This window comes from Anticarsia gemmatalis, chromosome 25 (genome assembly GCF_050436995.1).
Source record: "Anticarsia gemmatalis isolate Benzon Research Colony breed Stoneville strain chromosome 25, ilAntGemm2 primary, whole genome shotgun sequence".
Taxonomy (NCBI): Eukaryota; Metazoa; Arthropoda; class Insecta; order Lepidoptera; family Erebidae; genus Anticarsia; species Anticarsia gemmatalis.
In genome coordinates, this window is record NC_134769.1 from 1,477,700 (window position 1) to 1,489,212 (window position 11,513).

At 36.7% G+C, this 11,513-nt stretch overlaps 1 protein-coding gene across 8 annotated transcripts in view; it reads left to right on the forward strand.

The window, feature by feature from the left end:
* LOC142984039 (uncharacterized) overlaps positions 1 to 11,484 on the forward strand; it is a 98,229-nt gene extending 86,745 nt beyond the window's left edge. For 6 of the 8 annotated variants that reach the window (XM_076131355.1, XM_076131350.1, XM_076131351.1 and 3 more), the window contains exons 9-14: positions 97 to 227; positions 999 to 1,207; positions 1,544 to 1,681; positions 2,614 to 2,805; positions 4,509 to 4,709; positions 6,983 to 11,484. In XM_076131355.1, coding sequence (XP_075987470.1) covers positions 97 to 227; positions 999 to 1,207; positions 1,544 to 1,681; positions 2,614 to 2,805; positions 4,509 to 4,709; positions 6,983 to 7,392 — 1,281 coding nt within the window. In that variant the 3' untranslated portion in view covers positions 7,393 to 11,484. Of the gene's footprint in view, positions 1 to 96; positions 228 to 998; positions 1,208 to 1,543; positions 1,682 to 2,613; positions 2,806 to 4,508; positions 4,710 to 5,716; positions 6,001 to 6,982 lie in introns of those variants that run through there. The other 2 variants (XM_076131358.1, XM_076131356.1) reach the window with 2 other exon arrangements.
* The last annotated feature ends 29 nt before the right edge of the window (positions 11,485 to 11,513 follow it).

The following is an 11,513-nucleotide window of genomic DNA, read 5'->3' on the forward strand; positions in this document are numbered from 1 at the left end:
TGTTTAATATAATGTTAGGTAGGTCCCATACACACATCAATCGATTCGCTTCTCCATAATCATGCTTGGTATTCAATATTGGCGATATTTCGACAGTACCGCGGCTGGGGGACAGAAATGGCTCCAGAACACATCACACAGCTTTACAATAAGCAGATCGAGCTCTGGTACCAAGTGTCCCGTCGATCTTCGCTGTCGGCCTTATCACTAGCTTCCACCAATCACAAGTAAGTGATGCACCAAGCGACGGCTTCTAAGGCTTGAGGGAACACCTCCAAATTTCATCATTTTATCATTGAGAGCACTTCGAAAATTTTCACTGCTGAACATAGGCCTCGCATATGCCAAGGACCACTTCAGACTCGTAGTGAAGGAGAATCATACAGAAATGGACTCTGAACAAAATTTTTGAACTGTCTGGACGTCGCAGAAAGATCTAGTGTTTTTTTCCTACTTGGCGCTGCACAATATGTGTTGATATCGGTATATGGTGTTGATATCGTTATTTGTATTGTTTCAAAGATTGGTTTAAAAAAGTTTCCGACCGACCAAGATCCCTCGAGCCTTGAAAGCAATCCGCTTTTATAATCATAAGTATTTTTAGTGGCAATAAGGCTGATGCAAGAATGGCTTGAATGGCGACGGAAGCCACGGTATCTGCTATCGAACGTAGAGTAGATATCATCAGCCCTTAGTTTTACGACCTGAAGCTCGGCGAAAGTGAAAGACAAGTGTTTTTTTTTGGTAAGTGGAGGACGGAGGTGTCTACAAAACAATTTTCAGTGATCAGCAAGAAAAACTACAGTTTAAATGGAGCTGTGATAACCTTCTTATATTTAAAGATTTTAAGGGTGAGTCCTGAAAAAACTAGCTGCTGTATTGCTCAGCGTATAGCTATGCAGCTTCCTATATAACCAAGCCCAATATTCTTGCTCTAGTACCCCCTCCTGTAGACCAGAAAAATATAAGGCATGTTTTAATATTTTCTCCATTCGCAGGGCATTGCCACGTGATGAAAAGGATGGGAAGGAATCCAAAGGTCACTCGCCCAAGAAGTTCAGGTCGTTCAGGTCGGCGCCCCACCAGTCGATCCACGCCAAGCTTCAGGAGACGAAGGCCTTGGAGCGGTCCCCCCACAAGACCTCGCCCCAGAAGCAGAGGAAGAAGCTGCAGGGGCACAGCTTCGATGAAGGTGCTACTCAGGATGGTATGAGAGTTTTATTATTAAAGAAGTTTGTGAAAGTTAGGAAATGGCTAATGACGAATCTCAAAACACCATACTTACTTATAAGACAGCTCAAGGCAGTAATGACTTAGATGATCGTTTACATAACAAAAAGTGAGAAGTAAAAATCGCAAAGTCTGATCAAAAGTATACATATGTATTTCTACTTCAAGCAATACTATACAATTAGTTTATAAAGTATCACTTCTTAATTGAAAGTCTTACCTTGTTTATTGACTTCAACAGCAGTGACACCAACCAGATTTGTCTTATTTTATTTTTTTTCTCCATTTTAAATCCCTTCTATCCACATTTCAGGAGCGAAAACCGGCGAGAACGCAGCGTTCCGGTCTCCTCGGCGGCGACCACGTTCAGCCGACCCGGCGCCGGCGGCTGCTCACGCTAAACACCTCGCCAACGGCCACGAGCCTCACCCGGCCCCCATCAAACCAACCGGTGAGAGGCCTCCTCTCATTGCTACTGTTATCGCTGTTTAGAATACGAAGCTTTGAATCCTTCATTATCTCTTTTCTTGGGGGATCTTATGATGTTCTGTTGAAGTCTTATGAGCGGGTTTGATGGAGGTATTTGGACATCTTATAGTATACCAACTAGGTAACCAACAGTAGCGTAACTTCAGGGTGGTCTAATGCTCATTAAGGCCCTGGGATAATCGTTAGGCTACGAAATTGAAATTTAAAAAATTCTGAATATGAGGTCTAGCGGACATAATCCACATCGCTAGGCACAATTTTTGAGCTTAATCAATGCTCTTGAGCAACTGATAGCAGAAAAATCTTTAAAACACTTATAAAAATAATACTTTTAAATAAATAGGTAACCTAGGTTCTTCTAGGTTCTTCTAGGTTCTAGGTTAACATTCTTCATTTAGTTCTCGCTAGATGACATCATCGTTCCATAAACATCTCTTCTAGAATTTTCCGAGCTAATTAGTTAACTACTTGCTACGAAACCTCTACGACGTCGTAGCAGCTCTACGATCGCCTAGTGATCGTCTTTCTTACTTCTATACTAGATTCTATGTTTAGAAGTCTAGATCTAAGCTAATCGATGTGTGTACTAATTACTAACTGTTGTAATCCTGCCTGATGCCTGTCCCTTCCTGTGGCTAACATCTGAGAATATGGCTCTTAATATATTTTTGGAAAAAAATATATCCAAAATACAAAAAACATTTCAATATTTAAAGTTGAAAGCGGTCCTTCTTTTATCTTCAAGTAAACGATTCTTTGTAATAATCCAATTTTAGAACCTGAAGCATTGAAAATGCGAAAGTTTTATCCTATTTTATAAAGACTGACAAACGAATCCTAAGAGCCATTTCTCAATAGCCAAAAACAATAGTAGAAAACAACTTTCTTCTGTAGGTTTGCCGTTGAGTAGAGGGAGTAGTAATAGAGTTAGGTCGACATCGCGGGGCGGCCGGTCGCCGTCGGCTCCGAGCAAAACGGCCACTGGGGCCCCGGTCACACTCTTGGCTCCTGGGGCCACGATGCCTAACGGGGCCCCAAGCCGGGGCCGCCGCAGTCGCAGCGTGTCCAAAGTCGGAATTAAGTTGGGTGCGTAACTATAGCAGGTGACTGTTGCAGTTGCGTCGACGCTCTATGTTACAAAGCTTCTAGTCCGTGAGCTTCTGTCTTGTTTCGTTACATTGGCATTCTGTTCGGCCTGTGTGGCTTTGAAATTGTTGTTTTTGTTTTTACTGTCTCTTTCATTGACTATTTTAATGCAATAACGACAAGAGATAGTAAGAACATTGTTTGAATTTGAATGTGTTTAAAACTTAGTCCAGTTTCATTTCACGAATCAAATTCGGCACAATTTTTGCTCTGGCAATGTTGTTATGTCATTGCAAATATAGTGTGTCGGTTATAATGGAAGAAGTTTTAAGCAATAATGTAGCTTTCTCGTGTTTCTGTAAGCTTTATGTTGTGTTTATTACTTTGGTTAGTGCGTCAACGCAACGTTGGTCACTGAAGAACGCAATGGCACCGACTGGGAATGGCTTGTCACGACACAGGTGTGATTGTATGTCCGTATCGTCCGTGTGAACACCTTGCACACCCCACTAGTTAGTTGTGACAGTCTACGAATGGTGTACTCTATTGTACACTCAATGGGAAACACATAAAAAATAAGATTGAATGGGTTGCAAAAATAGTGTATTTAGAAGACTGATATTAGAACAAGACTTAAATTAATGATTGTTATGTTTATTTCCATTGCGTACAGCGTAAAAAAATGGCGGGTTTGAATATGGCAACCTTGTTACTAAATGGTGTTGCCATCTGTGAATTTTCACTAGACATTTATTAGGTGATTGACCGTAGAATGTAAAGTCCGATTTTATGGTTTTAATTATTTTATTTACATGAATAATAATTAATTAATATAGAAATAATTATTAGAGATTAGAGTAAAATCTGTTTGTGTAAACTAGTGTGTGTTTTCTTTAGATAATTCACAAAATTTTAGTGTTTCTGTTAGAATAATGTTTTGATTTGCATGCGATGTGTTTATTTTATGATTTAGTATTAGTTAAGGCTAATTGGCAACCATTTGAATGTTTTATAAACTATGTACTTTAACTCCTTATCTTAAATATGTTTAATAATATTAGTTAAAAACTAAATGGTAATATAAACAAAAACATTAGCTAAAATATTGAATTTAAAAATGCCTCTCTCTAGCTGAATTTAGGTAGGGTTTAAATCATGCTTAAAGAAATACGAGTAATCATAATGTTTTCTTGTCATGGGTAATACTACCATTTTGCCCAGTTTTGGGACCTAAAAGAGTGCTAAAAATAAATACACTGGGTTATATTTCGTCAAATATTAAAACGATCTTTGCAAACATCACACGAGATTGGTAGAAATAAATACCTACACTATAGTTTTAGCCTCTATTCCTATCTCCCTTCCCACTCCTTCTGTAACTAGTCACCCTATAAAAAGACACTCGTATGGTTATCAGGTGTAAAAATGTTTCACTGCAATATTAGGCACTTGGTTGTATGGTATGTATCATTACAGATGTGTTTTAAAAAAAGCTATTGCTTATAATAGCTACTAAGAAATTCTTGAAGACATTCTCTGGCTTTCAATGTGACATGCCTTTTGTTATAAATATTTTGAGTTCTGGCATGCATGATTGAAACTACCCTTGCGTCGGTAAAATGGCCATTTTAATGTGACAACACACCTGTAATGATACCAATAAACTGACAGTTAAAATAACTGATACATTGTAAACTTTCCAGACGACGAGATTCCGTCGCACCGCAGCGCCTCCGTCGCTAAGGACCACTTCTTCGACGACTCGCCCGTGGTCAAGTCACCCCCTGAACCCACCAGGGTCAAGTCTCCCGAGCAGATGAACATGAGGTCTCCCGACCCCGTCAACTGGACTGTCCCTCTCGACACCGGGAAGACCTTCACCGTCACCCAGAACGTGAAAAGCGGTGAGTGCCGGACCCTACTCAGACTGGGCGGAAAATATAGCTAGACTAGCTAATATTAAGGCTATGTGGGACTGATTTTACGGATATTTTGCGATTCTAGTGAACTTTTCGTCCGAAGTATTGAAATTTCTAGTTAGATGTGTCGAGATTTGTAGACTTTTTTATCGTTCGCGTTCGAGAATCGATGTTAGAGACAACTTTTGTCACGATTAATTAGTAATGGTTCGATTTGATCGTCTTAGAGTCTTTTTGAATTGAATAGCTTCGAAAGCGACGGATAACGTTAGAGGGACTGAGGAAAGAATGTTAACTTACACTGTTTCATGTAATTTTTCTTCGTAAAATTGGTTTCACTCTATTCAAAATGTACAAAGGAGTATCTTTTTCTCTCTGTTTCAGTAGTGGGTAATTGGATTTTTAGATTGTACCTACACTCATGGTGGTGGTGTTGCCATGTAAAATATCGCACTTTTTTTTCGAGTCTAAAAATATTTTCGAATAAGATGCTCTTCGAATGAACAGTATTCTAAATAATTTTAAGATCATTGACTTGTTAAAATAATGTAGGTAAGGTATGAATAGGAATTAATTTTGAAGTTCAATTGTAAGCCATCACACTGTCATGTCAGTACACTGGTAGTCAGAAGGTTCATGTCATCATCATTTGGTAAAGTGTGACCACTAGTACGGACGAGTAGAGCTTGCGACACTTACACGATACGAACACAATGAAATCATGTGCATCGATGAGATTATTAGAGGGGAACACTCATTAAAATATGATCATCACACATTTCACTACTTTTGTTCGTACACAACAAGTGTTTTATTTGATACTGTTCTAAGTCCAAAGAAAAGGAAACCACTGAGAAAACTAAACAAGAATAACTTACACATTAATAAAAGACGTGCCAAAAACTGTAACGGTCATGAGTGTCATTTTCGGTGGACATAGAACGTAACGTTAGTTCACGTCATCCGACCATACAACTCGCTCACCATTTCAGATGAGAGCATTAAGCGCCCTAGCTCTGAGTTTAAGGGTGGCTCCGTAGCCGAAGAAGCCTCCGTGAAGCCGGCAGGTACGACGAACACCGCCACCGCCTAGACCATCGGCCATACACACGTTTTAATGAGTGTGACAGACGATGCGACAGTGAACTCTATACCCCAACAAATAGAGCTCACTATCACATAAGCACGACACACGATCGACACCAGAAAAAATATATAATCTGTTTTATATTATATCTATTGAATAGTTCATGATTAAATTGTGTTATTCCAATAATTGAGATGCTTTTATTTATTTTGACCGTACTCCGCTGAGGCGTCGACCACGTATGTATTCACTTGTCTGTGTGTGTCTGTTTCGATGTTTGCGTACACTGTCACTGTATGGCACCCCAATTCTTATTGTTTTCCCATGTCATTCTAATCGTTCACTTTTGCATGCTGCCTGTCCTATTCTGTCTGAGGGAAACTGTTTCGGTGTATGCTTCCATTCATGGAGTAGACGTTAGTACCATATGGCCTCTTGTCAATCAAGTCTTCAGAGCTAGTTAGACTAGGAACAGTAGTAGGTTCTGTACTTGACACACATTATAAGCATTTATATCATAACTGTCCATTTCATGAAGATTTTTGATAACCAAAATAGTTTGCATGACTTCTTCGTATATAAAGTTTAGTCGAGTTATATTAGCGTTACAAGATTAGATATATTATAGCATGAACTCTTGTTAGGGTACTCAAGTAAAAGGTAGCATGTCCAAGTGATCATGAAACAAACTTTCAAGTTGTTTACTGGAACAATCCAGATATGTAAATGCCTATTGATTAGGTGTTATTGCTGTCCCTTAAGGATTCGTAGGTAAGTAATCTGAATAGTTGCCGGCAGTAACTACAAAGTTGAGCACCCTACAACAAACAGGCTAGGATTATCTCAACCTGTAATCTTTCATTCCCTTTTATAACTCTTAGAATGTCGTACTGTTATTTCATTGTAGTTTATACGATTCTGCTTAATGTTACTTTAGAAGTTGTTTGTTTTTTGTTACAAAAGGCTAATGAAAGATATATTGTATGTGCTTAATTGATGTATTCCAGGAGTTTCAAAGTTCTAAACTAAATTGAGACTATAAATAGAGAATGCTTAATAGAATTTAAAACGTAGAGTTTGACATTAAATATTAAATGATGGTAAACTTTTGAAACTCCTAAAAAGCTTAGCCTCCAGAACAATCAACTAAAATAAAACACTACTGTTGCAGAAATCGCTCCAATTCATCACCAGCAAATGTCGCCAATACGCTCGCTGAAAAAGAGTGAGTCGCCAACAAGCCTGAGCAAGCGCACTGACAAGACTCCCACCACGCCCACCAGCCTTACTCCCATCGACGAGACTAAGGCTCTGGACATGAACAAGGTCAACGGCGTCAACGGAGTCAATGGCATCAACAGCAATGAGCTTACACCCGAAACTCCTACTCAGGAACTGCTTAAAGAGAAGGAGGTTATCAAAAAGTCGACTGAAGCGACTCAGATCGCACCAGGAGTGGTAGACACTAATGTGGTGAACGAATCGCCCAACACTGGTGGCCTCACCGCCGCGGAGATACTAGACAGGGCTCGTACGAGGTTCGATAAGTTCTGGGGAAAGAAGGAAGAGGACAACGTTTAGTTGACTCCGTGTTAGTTCGACTTTTCAATGGAAATTGTGACTGCTGGAAGAAATCGAGTGAATTCCTTTATATCACAAGATTAAAGTCTAACAAACCTTCTTATTCGCAAATTAAAATAAAACATTTTGATCACTCTCAAGCTATTTCTCCGTTTAGTCACAATTTACTGCGTGAAGTGGAAAAATCAATAAAAGTAGGGAATTTAAACGCAGTGTGTAAAACGGATAAAAAATATGAAAAAAAGCTTCGCTTTATAACGACGACTGTATTAATATGTATTTACTATTATTTGATATTTTATTATCATAAAATCACTGTCTATTAAATAGGAGTGTGGTGGCTTGTGATAGTAGTGACGACTAGTAATTAATTACTATATTTATTTATTATCGATCAATTGTTTACTATTAATTTATTATAAATATTTAAAACGACGTATGACAGATTTTCGATCTAAATACTTATAGGATAAGACCCAAAATAATCTTGTTGAAACTTAATGAAACTCAGTACACAATTTATTTCCAATTTGCTGTCTTGTTTTAATGTATTTTAATGAAATTGTTAAACTGTAGGTAAATATTAATTAATGTTAAATTTAGTACATATACCTGAGATTATTTTTAAATGTAATTCTTCTTTGTTATTCCAGCTTAACATGCGAAACTTAGCCCCAACGTTAATGTGTTAAATGTAAAAATAAATTAATTATTTAATTACAATTTTAAACATTCCAAAAGTTAAACCATTTATGTTCTAAGGAAACGATTCGTTCAAAAATAAAATAGAAATATTTTTGTCAAGTACACTACAATTAATTATATTTCCTTATTGGAAATACAATTAATGCGATTTCTATATACATAACAATAAACAAGGGCAAAGTATACATAACATAATTGAAAGCCGTCCAATGTAGTGTTTATTGGCGAAAATGAATTTTAGTTATCAGCGTGTTCAGAACAACATAGTATTTCCGAACGCATCGCCAGCTCAACTCAACCAATCACGTCGCCTGTCATATTTAAGTAATCTATTTTGGCGGGAATTCGTATTAATAAAAATATTAGCTGCAATTTTATTAAAAATAAATAGTAATAATTAACATGGAATTATCACGAAAGTCTTGCCGCCTGTGTCTATCAGAGACAGAATTTAACGTATCTTTATTTGGCAGTTACAGCCAGAGAACAAATCTTGTAGACAAAATATTAGTATGCCTGAAACTAGTGATCGAAGAGAGCGATTTTGTGAACACGATATGCTACAGATGCACTGAAAACGTCGAAAGGTACTATGATTTTGTTATGTTTATAAAGAAATCACAAACAAAGCTCGTCGAACCGCAGCGTAAAGTAGAAAATTCTGTCAATCGCCGTCTCATAGCGTCATACGTTCACGAGAAAGTGTACGACGCCGACTATACGTTCTCGTTTCTCGAAATGCCTAATAACGAAGAAAAGAAGGAGACGAAATCATCTAGTCCATTCTTTTCATATTTTTCTCCGCCAAGTATGTTGGTTAAACGAACTGGGGAGGAGCCTGTTTGGAAAACGCCAAAGCCGCGTCGAGAAGATATTGTTAAACCGGAATTGAAACATGATGAGAAGTTGAAAAGGCCCTACGGGGCTGAGAGGCCTCGCCATCATTCCAGAGATCTGTTTGAGTCGCAATCTCAAGATATAGATGAGGCAGACTTCAGAACCATTGACTGGAAATTAACACCAGACGATAATATTATAAAGAGGGTCAGGGACAAATGCTTTGGACGGTCTGATTTTTAGATGTTTATGTTTTACCTGTATTGCACTTTTTTACTTATTCTTGATTATTGTAATGACATGTTATGTTTTATGGAGAAAGATAGCAAACAGTTTATTCTCCTACGGCAATATTTAATGTTAACAGCTCAATTGTCTTAGCCTCCTGTTGTTAGGGTTAGTAAAAAGAATAAATTCCAATTGTAGGGCTTCAGATCCTGTCATAGCTATTTTTACCATAAAAATATGAATATAGACAGAGAAGTGACAAAATTACACATTGGCTATCATTCTTAGAGGATTTCATGTAAATCCTAAATTATAATTAAATATGAAATGGCTGTAAAATTCAGAATTTAAATTGAGAAGCCTAGAGCTACCATAATTAAAACCCCATTAACCCAAGAATAATGTACCCAGGTACCTACCTTACTTTATATTATAGAACTTAGACATCAATATTATGCTGAACTTCAAATGGTACCTATCAATTTAAATTACATTAAAATAAAATAAAAGTGCATTTGGATAAGTGATCCATAAACATACAAAAGATGAACAAAATAGCAAACATTATTTTGCTAAGATTTGATACAATTCAGCTGTTGTTTTAGAGATTTTTTCCCAATAAATAATAAAAATGTTCCTATTTAAAGATCTAATTAAAATCAGTAACAAAGTGCAATAAAGGTATATATTTTAATAATACAAGTACATTGTTATGTTTGTTATATTAATTTATTAGATTTTTAATGGATAATATTATTTTAATAATGATTTCAATGGAATTCCGTAGAAACAGGGTACTAAGGCGTTGATTTTTGTTATTAGAGGGATTATTTTAACATTTGTGAAATTTTGAGCTGAGTGTAAGATAAATAGAGAAAAAATAAATAAATAATTAAATTAAATAATGTCTGAAGGCTAAAAATATTTAAACCCCAATAAACTGAAATTTAAAATCAATGCTGCTATTTGATGGCCTGCATTTCTGTCTAGAATATTTGCATCTCATATTGACATATTGGTTACTAACTTACTCGCACGGCTAATGCGAGTACGTATATGCTATGGGTAGTTTAGTAGGTATCTAGGGTACCTAGGTACCCCTAACTTTGAAGAGACTAGCCAATAAATTTAAAATGAAATGCAATTATTTTATACGGCGGTCTATAGCAGTTTTAACCAACTGGACGACATTTAGCTTACACTCGGCTCAATCAATATGATTTTAACAACATCTTATGATAAAAAACAGAGAAATGATTTGAGTGATGCCCAGCTGATTTGATAGCTCATGTAAACGTGTGGAAAGTGTAGGACGGCAGCAGGAATCAGTCATTTGGTGAAGACGTCACTAGAACACCCCCAAATGCCCTAACATAGGCCTAAGGGGTTCTCTGATTGTCGAATATAGGTACTAGAGTTGACTGATTCTTGCTGTCCGTATTTAGAAAAAAAATGTTTTGTAAGACATACCGTGTATTCCAAATAATTGTGTAGAAATGATAACGTAAATATTTTAATTTAGTTCCTATCGAAGTCCATTCTCGCATCCTTCCATAAAATAGTTTGTTTACGAAAATGTGTTATTTTTTAAAGCTTTTTGATCCTGGGTTTGTAGTTAAGTAGGGGTAATACCTAAGTTATTGTCGGTAGCTAGAACTGGGGTAGAAATTCGAGAGTTAGAATCAAATTGTAGGATAGATGGCTGTCTAACTTGAAGTAATGGAGAGAATGTTGCGATTAGAACGCATATGGAAGACTGATCGAAAATGTAGGAAAGCACCTTTAAATTATTTGTGATAATCTTATAAAGATCTTTATTACCCTGCAGGATAGGAAAGGAAAGATTAGAAAGTTAACAAGGTGTTACAACATTCCTAACTACCCTCATAATAATATGATCTGTGTATGGTTAAAAGTTAAAGTTGAATGAGGGTAGTTTGATATTGAATACTACCTAACTGTAAACCCAGGAACTACCATCTTACTGTAATCTAGAAATGTATGTACCGTAAGTGTGTAATATTTAAAGGTCTGACTAAGGATTCATGTTAATTTGACTTGGTGTGAACTCAAAACTTAATTTTGAGTCCCATATTGGTTTAATGTTGATTTCAAGTTCCTATAAATGTTTGTTGGTTTCGCACAAATATGTTTTGTTCTGTCAAGATGTAACAAGCCCTGCCCGGTAAGAGTTTAGTATAAATAATCCTCCAATAGCCGATAATTACAAAATTTTTAGCTTTGCTACGGGTTTATAATAGCGTGTGTTAATTTTCAGTTGTTAACATCAAAATGGACACCTAAATAAAAATTTGAAAAATGCTTCTGTGTTTTATTTAACTCCAAAAATA